This window comes from Psittacula echo, assembly GCF_963264785.1.
Source record: "Psittacula echo genome assembly, chromosome: 4".
NCBI lineage: Eukaryota > Metazoa > Chordata > Aves > Psittaciformes > Psittacidae > Psittacula > Psittacula echo.
Window position 1 is genome coordinate 15148859 of NC_137738.1, and position 24429 is coordinate 15173287.

The following is a 24429-nucleotide window of genomic DNA, read 5'->3' on the forward strand; positions in this document are numbered from 1 at the left end:
TAGCAGGATATATGAGCTAATGTATAAATCAGGTACACTCTAGGCATGAATGAAGTGTTGAATATATTTGGGAGAATACTTAAAATTCAAAATGAAGGCTTAGGTTTTTCATTGATGTCCACAGAACTTTACCTGTACCTGTTAACTCTTTGTGTTTCGTTTTCTTTCCCATTGCTTTACTGAGGTGAAACACAGAATAAATATATACACTTGTTATAGGAACTGCAGAAATTTAACCTGGTGTTCTTTTCAGGCTTCAGCCAGTAAAGTCAGATATTATCTTAGGATTTTTATAAATATGTATATACAAGAATATTTTAGTTATTTTTGTGTAAATGGAAAAGAAGTGAACATTAGAAGATTCGAAGAATAGTATGCATTTTTAAATCTTGTGACATGTTGTCAGTGCTCTGGAAAATTTTGCGGCAAAAGTTTGTACACTGTGATACTTTGCCTAAAACACAAATACCTGTTTCTTCAGAAGAGTTCTGTCAATGGGACTGTGTGCCTTGTTAAAGGCCATTTATAAAATCCCTTACTGGCAAGGTCATTTTGAATGGATCACACGAGTTCAAAATCAGATGACTTTTAATCAAACACACACTGAGGATTTAAATTTACAACATTTTCATTTTATGCACTGGTTTAGTCTGAGACTTGAACACTTCTGACATGTATAAGGATGTATGTGCAGGCACATCTCCATTTGCACAATGGTGAGCTATGTTAGCTCTTAGAAATACTCTATTTCAATACCCTCATTTCAGAAACTTTGCAGACAGATAATTAATTCTGAACTAACAATTATTTTGCTGTATTTAGCCTCTAAGTAAACATTTGAAATGAATTTTAAGGACACATCAGCTACATTCCTTAATACTAGGGGGTGGTGGGAGCAGAAGAAAGTTTCAGGCTAATTGTAGCATATTGTAGATTAAAATGTTCTGTACCAATGTTTTTGCAGAACCTTCTGAAGCTATTACTGTCATGACCAGAAATTACTATTTGTAACGGGTTTTCTGTTGATTACTGAATACAGTTTTGTGAGTAAATTATCAGGGTTTTTTACAAACTCTACCCTTAAGCTCTTCACTAGATACTCTACTACCCTACTTTTTTTGAGGGAGAGACAAATACTTTCTTCCTGAGAGCTTTTTTTTCCCAGTGTTCATTAAGCTGCACACATTGTAATGTTTTTACCTGCCACCTCCAGAAACAACAATATATGCAGAGAACTTATCTCCCTTCTTTGTTTTCACCTTTCTGTACAATGCCACAGGGTAACACTAGTAGGAAGCAATTTCGCCGCATTGATATTTTACTGTGCTATGTCTTGATTTGATGCCCACCTATGACTTAATTATCAAGTTTTAGCTTTTCTGTTGCACAATCATCACTTTAACTCACTGCAAACAGTGAGATGAGAAACCTTTAACTTACTCTTCTGTATTAACTCTGAAATTTTCAGGCAGGAGCAGTATTGCACAGGAGGATGCTGTGATGTGGTATGTCAGTACCTTCCAGTCTGAACATACTAACCTATATCACAGTTTTTTTCCTACTGACGTAGCAGATAAATATTCCCCTTTTTAAAATAAGCAACTACTCAGAGAAGTGAGAAAGGGAGTAGAAATTCCTCACAGCCATAAAGGTGGCTGTCTGTACTATGATCTCGTATAAGCCACTGTTGAACTGTAGTCTTGTAGCAGGTAGAATTTTAAGGAACAGAAAGTTGTAGTACTTTGTAGAAAGTGGACAGGAAGAGCAAAGTACAGAAAAGCCACGTCATTTGCTAAAGACACCTGAAACTAGTAAGGTAAAATCTTCTTTTATCTCCAAGTTAGAATTATCCTGTAATTGTACTGCAGGAGTGCTGCGAGACCCCAAATGAAACCCTGTTGTAAAACTTACATTTAATCCTAACAAAAATTCACAAAATAACAATACAGAAGACAAAATTCTCACATTTTGGCTGAAAAGTAAAGCAAAAATATAGGAATACCTGTAACATTTTCCAAGCCCACATTTTCATATGATGTGGATGTAGGCATCACCAAAAAATTGGGTTTAAAAGTACCCCCTTTTTTTAGCATCAAGTTGGCATGAACTCATTGAATTACTTTAGATGTTCTGGTTTTCAGTACAATATTCTGTATAGCTAAATCTGATAAAGTTTGCTTAGACTATAAATTACAGTAAGGTACAATACTAATTATGTGTTAGCCCTAACTAGAGGCTGAGTCATGATGTAAGTTTCTTGGGCTGTTTTCCTGTTGTGCCACTTGGTCTAGATTTTGCAGTGCCATTAAAGAGCAGCATGCAGAAGAAAGGGAGAATAACTTCAAAAACATGCTGTTCCTTTTGAGGAACCTTGAAGGATGAACTGTGAAATTGATGAGGTTCCACAAATCATTTTACTCTTTAAAAGTATTAAAAAATTGGGGAAGAATTGCTTAGTGCTTCACCAACAAAAGTGTGGTTAATACTCAATACATAAATATGAGAAAGATTGCAGGGATAGTTAGAATTGATATGGGTGTGCTAAGAGAAGAGGCAAAGTGTTTCAATGAATAGGCCTTGGAAAAGTCCAGACTTCTGTGAGAACACATACTTTTGCAGTAAGGCCAAGTTAGACTCAACTGGCAATATAAACCCACCTTAGCTGAAAAAATAGGTCTGTTACTTTGGGACATGAGCGTAATTTGAAAGCTAAATTTTGCTCACCTTACTCTTGAACAGTTTGGGACAGAGTGGCTGCTCTTTGAGAAAGATGAGAAAGATTTTGTCGCCAAAAAAAGAAAAAAGGAAAAATAAAAGAGAGAAAAGAAAAATAAAATAGAAAAAGAAAGAAAAATAACCAAACAACAAAAACTGAGCCAAAGCAAGTCAGGGAACATGCTTGCTAAGGTAAGCAACTTAATATTTCAGTCAATTGTACATCTGTTTTAAAGCTGTAGTATGAGAGCAGTCCTTTAGTTTTCTCTGGTTCTATTCCAGCAAAATGAAATCAATTCCTCTAAATAGAAATTTTAATTCTACACAAGCTATTTTCAAGATATGATTTTATCTGTTTCAACTCACATTATTAAGAACTTTCCTGTGACTTCTGGATCTCAGATTAATTCCAGAAGACCACATCATCCAAGTCACTAACTGAAATATTAGGAAACTGCACATTATTGTATCTGAAAAGGGTATTGAGATCTTGATTCATGCTACTGGTACTTCACAGTCTGATTATTATAATGCATTTCATTTCGATCTTCCCATCTCTCTTGAGAGTCACCAGCAAATGGTCCAGAACTTCAGTTAGACTTCTTTTCTATTAGAGTTGTCACTAGCATAGCTCTTGAATTCTTTATAAGCTCTGGTGATGTGATCTAGAATACAGGCCTGCTTTTGACCTTCAGGCATGGGTATGGCCTTGCTCAAACTTACTTTTTGACCTTCCTGTCTCCTGGCATTCCAAGCCCTCTCCTTGGATCATCAGCCAAGCTGACTTTCCCAGTCTTCACTTGTCACCTTAAAGTAATGGTTGCAAGTGTATTGATGCAGTAATGACTTCACAGCCCAGCAAGCTCCACTTCATTAAATTGGTTGTAATTTGAACTCTGAAACAAGGTAGCATCTTGTGTAAATGTATTTAAATAAATTAAGGTAAGAACTGTGGTGTTTAGTTAGTGAAAGGTTGCCTTTATATATTCTTGTGCCTTGTAAGCAAATATTTTATTCTTACACCTTGAATAGCAAATAATTCACTTAAAATACAGCAGATACTATCGTATTGTTATGATATAAAAGCACACTGATGTGAAATTTAATGGTGCAATTAGTAACAGTGTTTTCTATATTATTCATAAAGCTTTTGCAGTATTTTATACTTATTAGTATATTGGTAGTCCAGATGATATGGAGAGAAGTATTATATGATGGTAACTGTTTCATTTCAGAAACCTCAGGGCTTTATGTATTCAGTCTTCATTTGGCATTGCTTTTCCTTCAGAGTTTACAACTATGCACATTTTGCTGCAACATAAGCTTTTCCTCACTTTGTAAGTTCTTATGTGAGGTATGAAAGGTATTCTTTTGCAATATTCAAGATCTAATAATGGGTATTGCATGTTTAATGCAGCAGAGTTAGCTGCCCTGGGTTTATTTATTTATTTATTTATGTATTTATTTTCTTTCTGCACATTCACCTCTTGTTGAACAGAAATAAAAGGTTCAAGGCTTGTCAGCATCAGTTTATAGATAGCTGTTTAAAAATAATGAGATATTGGGCATTGTAAGGCTCAGGGCTGTCTTGCCAGACTCATTTATTTCCTTCACCTTTTGTCAGAATTGCAGACAGAAGACATTCAATTAAAACTTGTCACCTGTTGCTTGTGACCTAATTTGTATTTGTGAGTGTCACAGATTAGGTTACTGAGCTTCATAGGGAACCATTGAAACATGTAAAGCGATGGGAGTACTCTTAAGTGTTTCATGCTACATTTTCTCCATGTGAACATCTTTGTTTATTGACCATTCTTCAAGGGAAATCACTTGGGCTAAGAAGTAATAGAATTTATTTATTTACATGAAATCTCATTTGCATGGGAAAACTAAGTGGATTTTTTTCATGTTCTTTTATGTTTTAATGCATAAATGACAGTGCACAAAAATTCAGCGTGTAGATGATTAGTTAATGCAAACTTAGTCTTCCTTTCAAGAGAGGTTGAGTACTGAGCTGTGTAACACATCAGTTCTATAATCAAACTGAAACAAAACCCCCAACCTTTGGGCTTTAACCAACGATATTTTTATTTTCAATTCCTCTGCCAAAATTTGCCCTTCTCATCCCCTCTTCTCAGGACAAAAATGAATTTTTCTAAGTGTTGCTTACATTTGGTTGACTAGAAACATTTTCAATTATTAAACATAAGCAAAACCTGAAATGAAGCACTGGGTAGAAACACTTGTTCCACGAAAGAAGTATTTTTGATTTTTCAACCTGGAAAAAGTCACTAAATACTTTAATTGGCCCAATTCTTTCTTTACTAATAAACTGTTTGTTGTGAATCTTTGTTAAATTAAACAACTTACAGGCAAAGAGCAAGGTAAATATTAAAGTAATAAACATTGTTTTGCCTTTCAAACCATTATATGGGCCAATTAATGATCTGAATTTTTTCATAGGCTCCTCTTGAGAACAACCAGTTTACCCCATGTTAACAAATACTTTTTGGTACTGACTGCATGTAAGGTAGGAGGACTAATTTTAGACTTCCTATGCTAGATTAAATAATGTGTTTAGTAGTGCAGATAGCTATGAGAAGACAAAACACTAAGCCTTGCCCTGCTAATTGTTAATTCAGGTGTAGATCTGGAAAGGTTTAGTAAGTCATAGCTTTTATCTTCTTTGATGACTTAGAACTCTCTTTTCAAAATATTACCCACCTAATGGACACATATTTTACATCTCTAGCCGAATTTTTACCTGCGTATGGTATTATCCAAATGCTTTGTAAATTGATTTCAGAAGCTCTCTGGCATCTTTATAATTCAGCACATAAAACAAAGATGCAGATCCAGAAGCAAAAATAGCTTGTATTATCTTTTTTCTTCATGCTGTGTTACTTCCTGCTTGTTTCTGCTCTATTGGGAGAGGTCTTTTGTGGTTTAAATAAGAAGGATTTTTTCCGCTATGAATCTTTCAAACTGTAGGATTAATGCACTGTCCTCACACTTCTCTAATCCAAAACTACAAAGACTGCTGAATTGTCTGAAGAGTAACTAGATGACCATGCATTCTTAAATCTGAATACATTATATCTCCATTCATGGTGGAAAAATCAACTAGTTTTCCTGTTCTGTGTAAATAAAAGCAAAACCCAGGGTTCATAATATTTACCCAAGCTTACTCGGTAATCTTACAAATAGGCACAGTATGTTCAAGTAAACTGGAACACTCTATCAAGATACTGTCCTAAAAAATGACACCAAAACAGCAGCAGTGTAGACGATACCTGCTTGCCATATCTCTCACGTAGGGGGGATGGAAAGGGAGCAGAACTTGAAATTTCTTTAGGAAGTCAAAATTGTGTGTTTGATGTACTGGAAGGTACAGAGGGAGCTTTGATTATTCAGATATTAGTTCATATTTCAGTGAATTAGAGTTATTTTTTCTGAACAAAAAGCTCTCCCCAATTATAGGTAGTAATCAATTTCTTACAGGCAGTCCTGGTGTTGGTAGGTCTAGATTTGAAGGATAAGGCTAAAGCCTTCCAAGTTAGACTGAGGATTTCCAGGAACTATAGAGCTCTGTGAGAAGGATAAAAATGTTTGTGGAACAGGTAGACAAATGAACAGTAGAGACTTGTAGGCAGGGTAAGAAGGAGGGGATGAGAAAGGAGAGGTAGATTGTAAAGGAGTAATTAGTATACTTGGATACGTATGGAATGGCTTGGATATGTATGGAAAATGAGATGGCATGGTTAAATAGGATTATCACACTAAGGTGAGGACCTGAATTGCAAAAAGAATGACATATTGGGATAAGGGCAATCTTTTTGATTATATAGCACTGGTCATAGTGGGTACCTGTCCCACACGAAGGCTTCAAGGCAATGTGAAGAAAGGACTACAGAATAGGAATAATTATTGGTGAGAGAGGAACAGATGAGGAAATATAGAGAAAATGGAAAGTTCAGTTTGCTTATGTTAAGTTTGTTCAGATTGAAGTACCTGGTAGGTAGCTCATTTTGTACATCATTGATAGTCTTCACTTATTTTTGTGCAAGATTGTCTTGGCACTTTCTTTTTACAGTAAGTGCCCAATATAATTTTGTTGTGTGTCATAAAAATCATGCAAAGCATATCATAGACATAGCATATAGAAGCATATCGTAGAAATCATGCCAAGATTGTGTGAGGGAGCCAGGAGGTAAACCTTTCTGTAGAAGCTTGCGTAGTGACTATATGACCATTTTTTTTCCTTAAGGTCAGCTGGAGAAATTCTTATGTTGTGTTAGTATGTGTAAATGCTTTCTTTTAAAAACGTGGCTATTCCATTGATTTACATACTTTCCATCTCTCCATGGATTACAGTTCTAGCCTAATCCTTATCTTCCAAGCTTTGTAAATTGCACCAGAATGTGTGACTACCCATCACTCCTGAACAGATGAGTCCATGTGCTTGTCTTAAGATGTAAACTGAACATGTTTATTTGTCTGTTGAAAGTAGCTGGTATCGGAAGTGGTAGCAAGCCTATTCTTTCCATTTATCTCCTGCGGTCATCCCTGGTTTTTTTCATTAGGGCTTTTGGGTTTATTTTTCTGTTGAATAATTGGAAATGAAACTGAGCATTGGGGAATGTGTAGAATCAACTTGCTTGTCTTCAATGGAGCTTCATTCAGTGACATTAATGGCTGGTTTAACCTTAAACAGCTGAAATGATAATAGGTACAGTGCAGTTTATTTGGAGATATGACACAAGTTTATATAGGTGAAGTGGATGTCTGACTTTTCACTTTTTGAAGGCTGATGCAGTGAGTGAACTGAGATGCTGAAGACTCCGGCAAGCCACATGCACAGCAGAGCCAAAGCAGAGACCTGCTTAACTTCTCCCTTTATGCTAGCTAGGTACCACAATATCCTCCTCAGTAGTCTGAGTACAGACTATGTGTTGAATTACAGCAGTTACCTCTGTGATCAAGATGTTGAGATCCTCCTGCCCCAAATTAAGATCTTTGTGGACAAAATTGGTTTTCTTTCTTCCGTTTGTTTTTCTAACAAAGAAAGCATCGGCTATCACTGTTTTGAAAGCAGAAAAATGCATCTCTATGTTGGGGATTTTGTCATACAAGCTGTAGGAGTTACAGGGGAAAATGCATGTGTATACACAGGAACCTCAGGATTTCATTTTGCTACCTGCCAAATTCCAAAGTTTTTATGGTATGTCAGATGGGTATACTTTCTTAAGTGGTGTCTTCCATTGTATTTACTCCTGTAAAGCCTCTTGGGAAGTAAAATACCAATTTGAGTGTGATAAATCATCACAAATTGATTCTAATCTAGCTACTTTGTAATAGTACTAGGAATGAGGAAAGCTTAGGAGCTAAACTGATGGTAACCTCTGTATCAGTTTTATCAAAAGGGTTATACACCTCTAATTTATAGTCTCTCGGTATTATGTTGTCAAAGAATGCTTTCGCCTTAGAATTTGAATTAGTTATGTTGTAGATTTAGGTAATTTTAAAATACAGTACTGTTATTCCCCAGTTCTTTAGTGCATGGCTGAGGTATAGCTGTGCTATTGCAACATTTCTCTGTATTTCCTCCTGTTTGAGTATGAGTGGCTTGAATATATGTTTCAGCAAATGCAAAGGAGGTAGAAAAAATACTCATCTCGGTAGATTTATATTATTTTAATTTAAGCTTTGGTTCCATTACTTTCTGATTAAACATACTTCTGTCTGATGCTATCCATCTTTTATCACTATGAAATGTGCTCCCAAGCAGAAAGAAGGATGGCATCTGAATTATGCAGAAATAATTTTCTGTCTATTTTTCTTCGAATGCTGGGCAGTCTTTTTCATAATCCCACCAATATTACATGTGGCTTCTTCTAACCCTCTGCGCATTTCTGACTCAGCTGTCAAACCTTGGTCTTTGCTGTTTGTTTTTTTATGGCGGTATATTGTCCTGGATGTCGTGCTTCAGATGTAGCTCAAACTCCCGATTCAGGGGTGAAGAACACTGAGTTATCATTAGCTCTGAAAAGCGTTGGACTATCAGTTTTTAAAGTGGTCTTGTAGTTCCCTCATTTGCAAGTATAACTTTAAAAACAAAAAAATAACTATGCTTTGTTGATCAAATCACCATGAATTGTCTCAAATAGCTTAGACCATAAATCAGTCACAAGTTTGGTAGTAATATAAGCAAGTACCATAAACAAGATGTCATTTATAATTATACACTGACCTGTTTGGGGATGCAGTCGGTTGGGTTTATTATTTATATAGTGTGATTCACAGTATAACTGGTAACATACAACAAGAAATGTAACTGAATCATAGAATCAGCTAGGTTGCAACAGACCTTTAAGATAATCAAGTCCAACCATTACCCCAGTACTGCCAAGGCCACCACTAACCCATGTCACTGAGGGCCTTGTGTGAGACCAGAAGAGTTTTTGGCATTGGGTTTCTGGCTCGTTGGCAAAACGGCCGTTCTTCACCAAAACCCAGTCCGTCCTCTGGTTTGTGAGGATGAAAGAGGACTGCCAGATTTATCCTGGTAACTAGACTGTTCTACCAGTGGAGGTTCATGGGCAGCACTTAAACTCTGTGCTGTATTCTCCTTGCTGTGCACAGAAACTTAACTTCTTTGGTGGTGGATTCTTTGCTCTTCAGAAGCCAGTTGTGGAGGTATTTCCTGTGAGAGGAGATACGAGGGAGATGGGAAGTAGTAGAGTAGGGCACAATAATGGCAATAGGAAAGATAGAGGGAGGAGAGCTAAAATAGACAATGAAAAGCAAAGTGAGAAAGTGAGCTGCACTTCATTGCATCACTCAGAGAGATCATTGATATTTCATGTGTTCTTGCCTTCTTGTCTATTTAAATTCGTGTCATGAGAGACAAATTTTGTACTTGGTATTTATTACTTGTCCTGTTGCCCTGCCTATGTGCCAGGTTTTTCAACTTCAGTGTTATGTTACTACTTGGTTATACTGGCATTTGTCGTGGTTGTCTGGAAATCTGCCTGGGTGACTCAGAAGGAAATAAAAATACTTCATTGTTTTATAGGACCTACCATCTTCTCCCCCCCTCCTTTTTTCATTTTGTCTATGAGAGCAGCTATAGATTGTTTCAGGAAGGTAAACTCCTATCTATCTGTACAAAGCAGGTAGCAGAATGCTTTATTGAAGCAATGAACAATACGGAGGTACAACACAAATGTTATTTCATCATTGATGACATCTGAACGCACAGCCATGCAATTTCTTTCAAACTCTCATGAACCATTTTGGGTCTTTAAGCCATGTATATGTTCTTATTTTGCTAAGAGTGACGTTCTGGCCATGTTAATCCATGTTAATTAAGAGCATTGGTTTTGACTGTCTAAAATGTATACAGCACTCATTGTTTCTAAAGTTCCAATTCTCTGTACTTCTTCACAATATTAGCCTTGTATATCCATGGTGTTTATTAGAGCTTTGAACTTCTGCTTCTGGCAAAGACAACTTAAGATCAGACCCTTTCAAATGGAAACCAAATTTGTTAACTGTTTTAATAATATGTAAAAATTAACAAATGGTTTTAAATGAACAGGAAATTATGTTGTATACTTAGTCTTGCGTGTGTGAAAATCTAAACAGCTTGCAAATACTTTTAGTGCTGCTTTCCCTTGCTTTCTTAAATTAATCTTTTGAAATAAGCATGCATTTTAAGTAAACATTAGAAGTGAGGAGATACAAGAGTGTTACCTGACAGGCATCCTCACAGTATTTTTAATTAAATGTTTGCTTATTTTTTCTAACATAGGTGTCCGCCTAGACAGAGTACGTGGAGGTCGCCAGAAGTACAAGCGCAGAATAGATGCAGAGAATAGCCCATACCTGAACCCTCAGCTAGTTCAGCCAGCAAAAAAGCCATGTGAGTACACCAGATATACAGAATTTCTCTTTGACTACAAGCTATCAACTCCCAGCTCTGTTTGTTAAGCTCCTGCTGACAGGGACAAGGATTTGGTCAGAAGGTATTACCATGAACGCTATATCCATTTAGCTGTTAACATAATTCTGTTTTAAATATGCTTATCTTTCTGAAGCGGAGTTGAACAAAGAATAGTTTTACAGGTGGAAGTGTATAAAAGCATAGTTTATGCAGTGCAAATTTTACATTTACAGGTTATCTTTATTTTCACTGGTACATAAAATGGTTCATACTGTCCTCATTAGTTCATTGAAGCTTCTAGTTTCAGATTTCACAAGAATGTGATTTTTGTAGTTTTCACTAAATAAATGAGTTTGACTGCTCAACCTCCCAATGAAAATACATTAAAAGCCTCATTAATTTATACTTTTAGATTAATACACTACCTAGCATTAGATTAAAACAGCAATATGGCACACTAATAACAAGCATAGATTGGTAGTTTGGGCTCTAGTGCCCTCATGGATGTTTTTTGCTTTGTTTTGTTATGTTTTAATAATGTCCTTGATTGTATCTCACCAGGCTGAAATTAAGAGAGAGATGATCATCTCATTGCTAAAATACAAGTTCCATCCTCTTTGCGATTAACTAAAAATAGTTAGGGGTTTTGCTTTGCAGCTTATATAAACTCAAGCAGCGACTGTACTAATTCCATGAAGTAAATTTAATAGCATTATAGCTGTAGTGCAAGAGGCTAATGTATTACCCTGCAAAGGCATACACACTGTATCAAGTGTTATAAACTCTTCCAAATGAGAATACATACATCCTGTTGCTCCTGCTGAGAAGTTTCATTTGATCCTAAACTAGAGAAACAAGCCAGAGAAGTAAGGAGGCTGGATTCCTTGTCTCCCATTTGCCCCTGTGCCTCTGACAACACATATGTCAGTTTTAGGTTCTTGAAAATACCTGGCTGTATGGAAAATGGAGTCTGTTTCTGTTCATGTTGGTAACAGTTGGACTTGATGATCTTAAAGGTCTTTTCCAACCTAGTTGATTCTATGACTCTATGTTCCCCAGTAGGGGACAGTGCTGTGTACAATACATTTGAGCATATGGGGATCCGGAGAGCAAATAAACAGTCTTTGAACTGTAAGTAAAAGGGCATTTTAGCTGTGTCAAAGAAAAAACAACCAGTTCTACATAAAATTAAGGCTTAAGTGAACATATGGCATAGTTTCCTTTTGCCTTTCCAAAAAACATTATGCTGATTATATTCCTTCAATTGTCCAATCTGGCATCTTCTACTCAGCCTCCATAAGCTGTCCCACTGTTCTGTAAATACAATCTAGGGCTGCACTAAGCAGATTTAGCACATTATAATAAAAACTTTTTGATAATACAATAAAATTTAATAAACTCTAATGCTTAATTTCATTAGAGGTTTAGTTTTCCTGGGTGCACAGATTGTCAGTTTTTCATTTACTTGATATTGTCATTGAGTAGAAATGTTGATAGCCGGACATTCCAACAAAGCCAAGACCAAACAGGCAAAAAGAATAAGAGAATAAATACAACCTCAAAGTCCCAACCCCTTTAATATGAACAGAGGTTAGTGCAGTTGTACTGAAACACAAGAATCTCTGTGTAAACCCAAGATTACTGCAAAGTAGTGCATTGCATTACCTTTAAGACGATAACTACACCACTTTCTGTAAGCTCCATTTGTCTCAGATGCCTAACCTCCTTTTAAGTCATTACTCATTATCTCCCTTCCCTTTCCTTAGCTTGTCCAATTACAAACATTTTTGTACCAGACATTTACAAAAATGAATTGTCAGATCCTTGCCAGATGAGCGTCAAGGCTTCAAACACTTGAATCAGTTTTGTGTGCAAGTAGCCTGGGAGATTCTCTGGACCCTGGCAGATAGTTCGTGTATAACAAGGCACAGGAATGAAAATCGGGTTCTAGTGATTCTAAATAGGGAAACGTTAAATAAGATTTACCTAGAAACTGTGCTCATGGCCATTCAATTTCCTGAGTGTCGTGGTTTAAGCCCAGGCCGTAAATCAGAACCACGCAGTCTACTTCCCCCCCCCCCCCCAACACCTTTCTTCCCTCCGCTCCTGGAGGGACGGGGAGGAGAATCAAAAGAATGCAACTCCCACGGGTTGAGATAAGAACAGTTTAATAACTAACGTATAACACAAATCACTACTGCTACCACCAATAATAATAATGATAAAGGAAATAACAACGGAAGAGAATACAACATCTCACCACCTGCCGACCGATAACTCCCCCACCCAGCAGTGATCCAGCCCTTCCAGGGACTCTCAGTTTACATCCTGGGCATGACGTGCTATGGTATGGAATACCTCTTTGGCTAGTTTGGGTCAGGTGTCCTGTCCCTGCTTCCTCCCGGCTTCTCCTCCTCCCTGGCAGAGCATGAGACTCACAAAGTCCTTGGTCAGTCTAAACATCAGTGTTATCAGCTTTGTTCCCAGGCTAAAAGTCAAAAAACACAGTGCTGCAACAGCTACTAAGAAGGAGAAAAACTGACTGCTACTGCTGAACCCATGACAGTATCCACCCCTTATTCCATACCATTCACGTCATGCTCAGATCCCACATTTTCAATATACCATCACTTTCATCTCAGTGCACTCTTATCCTAGTGCACGGACCAATCCCTATAAAGCTGCTGAGTCCATTCGGTCCATGATGGTGGGCTCCATCTCTTGTAACAGTCTTTCAGAGCAGGAGAGGCCCATTGCAAAGTCCACCCCTCGATCATGAGTCCATCTCTATGTTGCATCTCTGCCCTGATGGCCTGAAGTGTCATGGGCCCATCAGGCTCAAAATAATTCACCCTCCCCTGCAGCAGTCTCTGCAACTTGTCGTCGGGGACTCCACATAGCTGCCTTCCATCTCCGATGCTTCCAAAGCACTGGAGGGGCCCAGTGGATTAGATACTCGCCCATACTGTCCCACACACTGTGACACTCATGACTGTCCAGCCTTGGGGAAAACCTCTCAGTCCCCCTGTATTGTCTAAACCCAGGCAAGACCCAAACCTGACTCTGCTTAACTCTTGGGATCAGACAAAATGGCCGTGGGTAAAACACACTCTGTGTGTGTGCCAACATGGTGATCCCCATCACAATCAGCAGGCAGGTCCCAAGGGTACCCAAAGGCCATTCAAAACCTTCAGAACTCTCAAATGATGTTGCTGTGCTTGCCGGCTCTCTCACCACCAGCTTCGCTTTTTCTGAGTCCAGATCTTCCTCCTCTGCCTTGCTGGGAAATGCTGCGTGGTCTCCTGCATCCTCCTGGGGCTCAGGCTCACGGGGCTCGGCAGACGGCTGCTGGGGAATGCTCTCGGCTGCCACGGGGCTGGGCTCGGCTGTGGGGCTCGGCTCCTCCACCGCCTGCTCCCGCTGCTCAGCAGCCGCCTCCTTCCCCTCCTCGGCAGCCGCCTCCTTCCAGGCCTCCAGCCCCGCTCCCGCCGCCGCTTGGTCCCCGGGGCCGCTCTCCCGGGCTGCCTCTGCCGCCGCCGGCTCCCGGGGCCGCTCCCCCTCAGCTCCCCGCAGCCTCACAAAGACGGAGGCGAGGACGAGGGCCAGGACAGTGAAGAGCAGCAGGACGGCCACGTACAAGTCCATAGCCACGTTCATCCTGCCCTGCTGCCGGAGCCCGCCCGTATTACAAGTCATTACCATAAAGTACAATGAAACAAGAACCTTAGCCCAAGGCCCACACTTGATAAACACTAACACAGCAAATACCGGCTCTAAGTAAGCTACAGCATACTGAAACTGTGGCATCAAGAGAAACAACTTTGAGAGCCAATAAATCAGCACTGTGCCTTGGTCAGATCTGTCGTTATCTCAACCCTTCGAGCCCCATGTTGGGCGCCAAAAAGAACTGTCGTGGTTTAAGCCCAGGCCGTAAATCAGAACCACGCAGTCTACTTCCCCCCCCCCCCAATACCTTTCTTCCCTCCGCTCCTGGAGGGACGGGGAGGAGAATCAAAAGAATGCAACTCCCACGGGTTGAGATAAGAACAGTTTAATAACTAACGTATAACACAAATCACTACTGCTACCACTAATAGTAATAATGATAAAGGAAATAACAAGGAAGAGAATACAACCGCTTCCCAACCGGTACCTCACCCCCACCCTGCAGTGATCCAGCCCTTCCGGGAACTCTCAGTTCTACATCCTGGGCATGACGTGCTGTGGTATGGAATACCTCTTTGGTTAGTTTGGGTCAGGTGTCCTGTCCCTGCTACCTCCCGGCTTCTCCTCCTCCCTGGCAGAGCATGAGACTCACAAAGTCCTTGGTCAGTCTAAACATCAGTGTTATCAGCTTTGTTCCCAGGCTAAAAGTCAAAAAACACAGCACTGCAACAGCTACTAAGAAGGAGAAAAACTGACTGCTACTGCTGAACCCAGGACACTGAGTGATGGAGCTTTCTGGGTACATTCAAAATCTTCCTTTGGTCTACACTAGCACATGCACCAATACATGTAGCTTTCTCCCCCTATAGGGCAAAAACAGGGGTTTAGAGGATCTTTCCTACACCTACTTCTGGTGTCTGTTGCATTTTCCAGCTTCACCGTGGAGTCTAGTGGCCTGTCTATAGCTCTTGTTGGTTGCAAAAGTAAAAAGAATTTGTGTTCTTGCAAATCCGGAGTCAAAATATACAATATTCCTAAATCATCTACAAAAAGCCATTGGTGAGGAACCTAATAAAAAAAGGAAAGAGGCTCTTTGACCGTTTCCTTTGTTTTCAGGAAAAACAGCCAGAACTTGGACCTGTGAGTGCTTCTTCATTAATTTATCACTGGTTATATACCCACCAAGTTGAAGTCCTCAGCTACATATGTTTTGCTGTTAAGAAACTCTCATTTATTTATCCTTTTCAATGCTGGAATTTTCAATACTGGAATTTTGAAGAAGCAGTGTTCTCTTTTCTCACTTGAAAAAGATTGTTTTCTGTGTGAAATTAAACAGGATTGGAAAAGACTGTTTAAAAAATAAGTTTTGTACAAAGGCTGTTTGCCAATATAAGTTAAAACTACCATCTGTCATCTTTAAGTAAGAATAGAATTCCTAATTAATCAGTTTGGTAATCAGTAGAATATTGAGATCAAGAATTACTCTGTTGGCATAGTTCCTGTAGTTCATATAAAGCATGAATATATCCCCTTGTAATAAAACATTCCTGACGTGATGGTTTCTAGTTGGCTCTTGCACTTACTTTATGAAGGGCTAACATAAATCACAATTTCTGGCACACAAATTTGGAATAAGGCAACACTTAATAGAGGCGATGGATCAGGATTGAGGAGTCTGTTTCCCAAAAGAGCAGTAAAGTGTCAGAAATCTGAATCAAGCTGGTACTGGATGGAAATCTGTCATGGGCTGGTAGGGAGCCTCTCTGACACCGGGGCAAGTCACATCCCAGTCAGCTTCCACTGCAGCTCTGTGTAGTCCATCCTGTGGCTTACATGCAGGAGGGGAAAATGGTCTAATTCTGGCAGCTTTCTCTGCAGCCAGAGAATACTTTGCACCTTTTCACAGTCGAATCCCATTTATATCAAGCCCTGTAACTCTCTATCCTAATATAGAGAACAGATCTGTATAAATTCATGAAAGGGTGCCATTTGGGCTTTAAATTCTGGTGGTGCATTTGGGGTTACAAGATGTATCTACCTTGAAAAGTAAAATATAAGTATATTGGGAAGTATTGGAATGTATCCTGTATTAGGAGGCTTAAGGAATTGGACCTTTTCTTGGTTTTTAGTTCTGCCTTCTAAGAGTAACAAATCAGGCTTCTATATAGAGAGATTTCCATTGTGCCTCCACATGGCATTAATGCTCATTTTATGTTTATCCTACTTATGGAATATAGAATAGCAACACTCTTATAAATCTTCCAGGCTCTTCTACTCTTTTTTTTTTTTTTCCCCTCTTCACTTTTCCTTATAACTTAATTGATTATTCCAAATAGATTTCTCAAGTCACCTGAATGAAAATACAAATATTAAACACATGAATGAGAATGCTACATAGATAAAAATAACCGGTGTGTGACTACGATGAAGTATTATTCTTTGCATAAAACCAGTTTTCTGAGGTAGTGTCTGCATCTATTGATAGTTTCCTTAGTTTTACACTCTTTGTTCTCATTGATTTTAATAGCTATTCCTGACTAAATATGAGATCATTAGTCTATTTTTGTACTTAGGCTAGTTTTATACATGATTCTAAATTCAAATGTTTCACTGAAAAGCAAATGTAAGACAACACCCAGCTTTTCTCACAGCATAGACCCCAAGGAGTACAGGTTAATTCCTAACATTTCAGTGGGGAGGATACCCACAATAGAAGGTGTACAGGATAATGAGCACTGAGAAAGTCCTGAGACCATTGCAACAGTTTAACATTGACATCTAAAATAAAGAACTGGATTTGCTGACAAAAGTTACAGATTTCAGTAACTAATTGCTTATTAATGGCTCAAGAAATACACCTGCCTTTGGGGATGGGGGTGTTGCATGTAATTAGAGGGGGGCAGAACTTTTCTATTAACACAGTCCAAAATACATTATAATGCATGAATGTTTTTCTACAAAATCATTAATTTCTACAAAATAGTTAATATTAGGAGGTGATTGGGTATCTCTACATTCCATTACATTTGTTATCTTATGGAGATACATGTCTAGCTTGATAAAAATCATTAGTGGATCAGAATTATTTGTGCTGTGATGCTTGTACAAGACGGTTAAATTACAGTACAGTTTAATTAGGTCCAGTATGCTAAGACAAATTCGTGTGCACTTTGAAATATGAGCCATCTGTTTGAAAAGTGGAATGATGCTACTGGTGATCTTGTACTGTTCTGGACCATTTTTGCAGATAACAAGATTGTCTCCCATTTGCTGGTGGCTGAACCAGAGAAGATCTATGCTATGCCTGACCCCACTGTTCCAGACAGTGACATCAAAGCACTTACCACTCTTTGTGACCTGGCAGACAGAGAACTGGTGGTGATCATTGGATGGGCTAAGCATATTCCAGGTATGAAAAGTATTTATTGCAAACATATGACATACAGAAATCATTGTTTGGGTTATTCTGTTCTGGTAAAAATTCCATTTTGTTCTTTCACTACAATGTACGAAGTTTTCTTAAGGCTCCAGATGATTCACATAGGATGTTGGTTACATGATAATATATTTTACCTTAAAAATATATAAAAAACTAGTATTGTTGCTGTGTTACTATGTTAAAAAGTTTTACATACTGCTTAGTGAATGATTTTTTTTCATATATTACTTCCACTAAGATAAACTTACCTTCCTCTCCAGAGCACTAGCGTGCATTAGTATGAAGGGTAGTGTAAGTCCTTTCCTCTGTACTAACCTGATTCAGCAGTGGTTGTATCTGAGTCTGGTTCCTCTATCACATAAATGCAGCACTATCTTATACTGACCACAGGAGGTTCAAAAATTGACTTACCTGTTGGCATCGCACAGAGCAATTGTTCTTTTCACTGAATGAACTGAATCATACCACCAATTCAGTAGAAAGAACTGAACTGTACCAAAAGGTATCTTACAGCTTAGTACCCCGTGGTCTGCATGAAATGGGCTGCGATCTACATCACATAAATGCATCGCTATATAAGAGCTGATTGGCACTCCTGTTAGCAAGAAAAGTGGGGGTCATCAAAAGCAGCTTCTCAGAAGATGAGTGATTTCTTCATCTAAGATTTCAGGTATATTCTGTTTTTCCCCAGTACTGAGGTATTTATTCTTGCTCTGTGAGCTAGCAGACAAACTTCTAGAGCGTCTCCAAGGGTTCTCAGTTTGTCACCTTTCACAAATGGTAAATTCACACAAAAAAGGTTGGCTTTTCTTCTTGGTTCTTAAGGTACTTTTCTACTCCAGCAGAGGAGTGAGCAAGTTTGATGTGTTTTCATCAGCTTGCTAGTTTTCTAGTTTTGATAGTGGACCCTTATTGACCATAAGAAGATAACCTTTAATTCCTCTGAGTAATCAGTCGTCCTCATTTTGAATGTGATTTTGGGATACTTGAATAGTAGAATAAATAGTCTAGTCAGTTTAATGTTTATCAGAGTTAAAGGTCTTTTATTTCTGGTATCAAAAGAAATCACAAAGAAATAGTCTTCCAGGTTTCTTCTTAATTGTGCTAACCAGCACAAGCCCTCAGTTCTTCAGGTACATGCTTTTAGGTATATTTTTTGATATATATATAAACACTAAGAAAGCATAAGAATAAAATAATTTGTACATTTATGGAGCATTATTCTACTTCAGATTAAAGACAACAACCTGCAAACTCTAAAATAGTCAGTATGCTGTGCAGTTGAAACGCAGTCATTTCTCTGTGCCACAAATGGTGTATAAACAAGCTTTTGTACTACAAGCAATGTTTTTCTGGTATAGTTAACTTATTTCTGTCTCCTTAAACTAGTTTGTCTTTATGCTTTGAATGCTACAGTAATTTCTTTAATCAAATTGATGGAAGTCCCTTTCCCAGCCCACACTGAAACCAATTTATTGGTCATGATACGCCAGCTATGTTGCTAACAGTCGTAACGAACTGTCAGGCAATATCGCAGTGAAGCTAATTTGAAGTCATTAGGTGTGCAGCATTCAGGCAACAATTTGTTACAGTGGTTAGGAACACAGCTGACATTTCTGAATGGCTTTGTTCAGAGCAGTTCTAGATGAGCCCAAGCAAATTGTAAACTCATTTAAACATCAGTCTATATTAAAGTAGATCCTTTATCTTACGCTGGTTGCTAATAAAGCACCCCAAATTAAGTCAAAATGAATTAAGTAGGCGAGTTTGGGTTTCATCTTTGGAAGATACCTAGATCACCTTAAGCAGAGTAGCTCTCAAAGAAGTCAGTTGTGCTCCATAACAGTTGCAGGGGAACTTCAGTTGGTTTTATTTGTGAATATATCTGTAGCTTTGATTTGGCTGGAGGGATAGGAAGAGCGGAGTGATGAGATTGAGAGTCCTTTAAAATAATGGCTCTGGTTAACGTGGAAAAGGTATTGGATGCTGTAAACTGGCCTTGAAAATTTAAAGTCTGCGATCTGAATCAGTTGAGGAACATTTTTTTTTCCCATGAAGCAGCTTTTTATTACAAGGTAAACTCAAAACCACTTCTGCTGTGGTAAAGTCATGTGCTAAGTTTATTCACCTGACTGCATTTAGGAATAAAAAGGCGAAAAAGACCATCTTTTTATAAGCCTTCTGGTAACAGGGGGCAGTGATAAAAACTGTGCTTGTTCTCTGCCATTTGATCACAAAAATCAGAATGAAAAAGTGGACATGCTAAACTGCAAATGTGATGAGCCTTCGTAGCTCTGTTTTGAATGATGGAGCGCTGCTGAACTTGGACTGCCTGTCTGGCACACAACAACTTGTAGAAGAGCTTGGATTGGTGCTAGCTGACTGTTTTCTAAGATAACATATGTTACTGTGGGCAGAAACAGAAGAGAACTGGGAAAAGGACGAGTTGGGAAATGGGTGCAAATTGCATAGAAGTTCACTGTAGCTTGGTGGACTAAGTAAATCCTTGGTGTAAATCTCTTGGAATCGATTAATTACACCAGTAGTGAATTTGTGCCTAGCACAGCAAAGCAGCAATCAGCAGATCTTTCTTTACTATAGTGATTTCTTAAGGTTCAGTATAATTAAAGGCCCTTATATATCAGGTGCTTAATAAGTAATAAAGATCTTGACTGTAAAGCACTGCAATTCAAAGTAAAATTTGTCTTTGTGGAAGAAACCAAACTAATGTTTTTGCTGTTTTAACAGAAAGCCTTTTAATGAGATTATCTATAAAAGGTAACAGTGCAATGCGCGTTCTGTCCTGGGCAACCATTTCCCATTGTGGTCATAGACTAAAAATCGTTTTAAAATTGTACCAAGTTAGTATGTTTTGATAAAATCATTAGTATTTTTTGTGCTATTGGAAACATTTCAATAGTTGCTTTTATTGAACAAAGAAAGTCTATGCCATCTACAAAAGGAAATATTGAAAGAAAAATATATATGGAAAGCCTTTATCAGTAAATAGAATTAGTCTCCCTGCATTTATAAATCAAATAAATGGGAAGTGTGTTGTTATGAAACATGACCATGTCTTATCTGAAGAAGAAAAAGATCACAATGGCATTAGGAAATGCTTGACTTTAGTTAGGAGAGCGTAAGGGCGCAAGAACAGATGATGGTGCCCTAATAGCCCTTTTTAAGAATGACAGGGCCCCGCCATTAGCATCCTTTTATATCCTTGGAAATTGCTCATGCCTCGCTTTTATGGTTCCTATCTGCCTGACTCTTTTTTATTTCTCTTTCAATTTCATCCGCGCTCGGATAAGCGCATGCTAACACAATATGATTGAGCTGTAAAATGGAACGCTGTCGCCTCTAATCTCTTTTATGTAGATATGGAGGTACTTCCACACTCCACTTCATTCTCTCTCCATTGTTGGCCTTTTTAGAATGTGTTGCCGAGTAATGGAGGCTCAGTCAAATATTAGATCTAGGTTTCACAGGGTGTGATAAGAAGATTATCAGCCCAACAGTCAGATCTATTGTTGTTCTTTGTGTCAGATTAAAATATTCTGATGTACTGTAACTTCGTTAGTGAAATACTGAAGGTGCTTAGGGAAAGGCCTATGCTGCTTCATCTCCTGCCTGATGAGACAAAACCCCTATTAACTGAACTAAATAAATTGTAAATAGATCCATAAAGCCTCTGCAAGACTTTCCTATTTATTTTACTCTATTTTATTTTATTTCATTTTGTTTCATTTTACTTACCTTTTAAATAAGAGAGCCCCACTTAATACAATATTTACTGGTGACTGAGTTTCTGACCCTTTGCATCATATTTTGAGGAGATTCCATTTTATTTTGGTTGTGCATTGGAGTAATTAAGCTGTTCTCCAGTATGGGGTGGATTTCTGCTGATACCTGGCCACAGCCTCAGCGTTGTTTAAGCACGATTTCTGTACTGTAACTATCTCATTGACATTCAGCAAAAATGGGCAATGTTCTTTCATATTAAGTGGAGGCAGGAAACATTAAGCTCTTAAAAATGTGCATAACAGGAAGCTAAAAACAGATTGTTCTCTGAAAAGTCTGTGTGCATGAAAAAACATCAGACCATAGAAATCAACTTTTTGCACTTAAAGTGAATAATCTGTTTGGAAATACTAAATCAGACTAATACATCAAAAATAACTGGTTACATTATTTAGTAAAATAAGCCTGCTTGTCTTCAGCTGTTTCCCTGTTTTGCCAGGAGTAACTATGTTAGAGAAAGGGAATAGTTAGAGATTGATACTGCCACTGGTGCTGGTATTGAAAACAAAAGGTATGGTTTTGATGGAGCAAATCCAAGGATGTTTTGAATATTTTAGTGTTAATGTTTCATGAAACATTACTGTTCCAGCATACTCTTTGTGGAGGACAATATTTAAGCTTTCCTTTCTAAAGCAGCTCTCACGGGGTAGTTTAACATTCTAATGCTGAACAAGAGCATGATTTGCTGCAGTCGTCATTTCTAAAATGCTGTTTTCTTATCATCTGTTTCAGAAATACCACCCGCATGTAGGTAAAGTACAGAGAAAAAGTTTGACCATAATCACTTTTAGAAAGCTAATGTTCAAAAAGCATAAGAGCATACATACGTGGTACATCCATACAGACATGAATTAGATATACATGTACCTGTTCTCTTGCATGTACTTATTTCTGTATCTATATCTTAGTCGACATACACCATGTGTTTAAATGATAGAGAAAAAATGCCGAGTGTTATTTAATGGTAGTATTCACATTGGTAGGACTTTGAAGACAGGCTGAAATCATATGTTGGAACTATATGGTGTATATAATCACATACATTGTAGCTATAGCTAGCATCCGGTTTGTGCTCAAATCCGTCTCTGGGTTGTTATTGGGACAACTGATACATAATCTCAGTTCTGCAAGGGGGGTAGCTGTCTTCCTGTACCATGCTCCTCACTGCTTTAGAAATCATTTCTGCTGAGGCAGAGACCTTCTCTAGTCTCTTGTGCTAAATTCAGGACCATTTCAGACAACATGAGGACCTACAGTCCTATCACAAGAGTGCCTGTCACTCCACAGACCTGTGGACATGTAGATGCAGCATTTACTGCTCATGTAACATGGAATGGAGTATGAGCTGTTTTGTGCAAAGAGGTTTGTAGTAATAATAACTTGAGCCTCCTGGGGAATCAGGACATCCTGCCCTTTACCAGTGTGCTGTCTTGGACACTTTGCACATTCTCTTTGCCTTCTGTTTATCAAAAGCACACTATCTGCTCTTCTTCTAAGCCCTTCTGCAAACATGCACTAATGATGGAAATCAGACATGCTCTTTCTCTGATGGAGATGTTGAACTTAGAACTTCTGTGACACACATCATCTGAGGCTGACCCTTCCCTAGCCCTTACAGGTAGAGATTCCAGCTGAAAGGTTTCTCAAAAACTACTGATTCCAGGAGCTTTGCCACTAAATTGTACAATATGGGAAATCAGCAATTGATTGATTTTTAGTTTTGAGTATTAAGCATGGTCAACCACCCAACACTGTCAGTGTTCAGATCACCATGCTGATCCAAGCTTCTCTGAGCAGAATGAACAGCAGCTTGCCTAAAATGCCAGGAGTTCATCTATCCTATCATTTGAAATGCGAGGAATGATGGCACCCTTTTTGTCTTAGGAAATAGTATCCCAGAGAAGGTCTATGTGGTTTTGCAAGGCAGGAAGGAGAAGGTGGGATTTCCAGGATAATGCATGAATAAACATGTCCACAGTGTCTTAGCATTTTCAAAACAAAGCAGGGATCTGTATTATGGTAAAAGGTAGATACAGGATAGTCTGTGTGCTTATTTTAAAATTATTGAATATATCCACCTGAGATATGATGGCAGACTATTCTTGATGGATCTGTTGCTGAAGTAAGTGCCAAGATGCCAGCTCATTTCAGAACAGAAGAGTAGGCTTTGTGTGCCCCTAGAGATGTGCACCCTCTTGGTGTGTCTTCTAATCGGAAAAGGCTGGTTCCAGTTCAGTACTGAGAGAGCATTGGAGAGGTGAGGAGGCTTCTAGTACTGCTAGGCATAGATGTCATGGTGTAAAAAGAGCACTTTAGTTTCCAGAATAGTCACTTTGGCGGTTTTTTACTAGCATCAAATGAAAGAATATAATCGCAGGCATATAAACATCTCATTACCTGCAAGTTATTCATGGATATAAATGTACAGTAAGACTCTTTTCAAAAGCATCTTGAACTCTTGCTAGTTTTTACTTCAGAATCCCTATCTGTTGAAAAAGCTTGTTTAATAATAATCATCACCAAAAGCAAAACAAAACAGAAAATCAGTTAAGAGATAACAAAAGAACTTGGCACAGTTCTTTCACTTAGAAAATGGGGCTCTTAAATGTTTTACATAAAAAATAAATTTAAAATCCTTCATTAAACCACTCTTTTCTCAAGATCAGAATTAAACAGTGACTTTACAGTTCTATTAAGTTCACTTTTTATCCGTACACAAGTGCTTGACTATTCCTTCCCAGTGACTGTCTCCTTTCCTTTTTGAACCAGTCCTCTCCCTCCACCCATGCCCCCAACATACAAACTATACTGTCTGGCTGTTGCACTTCTTTTTTTTTCCAGTGTCTCCCTTTATCTGCCTCAA

The 24429-nt window shown here is 38.3% G+C and overlaps 1 protein-coding gene across 6 annotated transcripts in view; it reads left to right on the top strand.

The window, feature by feature from the left end:
- Nucleotides 1-24429, top strand: part of ESRRG (estrogen related receptor gamma) — a gene marked incomplete at its 5' end in the record, with an annotated part of 375667 nt that overhangs the window by 312545 nt on the left and 38693 nt on the right. For 5 of the 6 annotated variants that reach the window (XM_080615781.1, XM_080615780.1, XM_080615782.1 and 2 more), the window contains 2 exons: nucleotides 10529-10639; nucleotides 17574-17735. In XM_080615781.1, coding sequence (XP_080471907.1) covers nucleotides 10529-10639; nucleotides 17574-17735 — 273 coding nt within the window. Of the gene's footprint in view, nucleotides 1-10528; nucleotides 10640-17552; nucleotides 17736-24429 lie in introns of all 6 variants that reach the window. The other variant, XM_080615785.1, reaches the window with a different exon arrangement.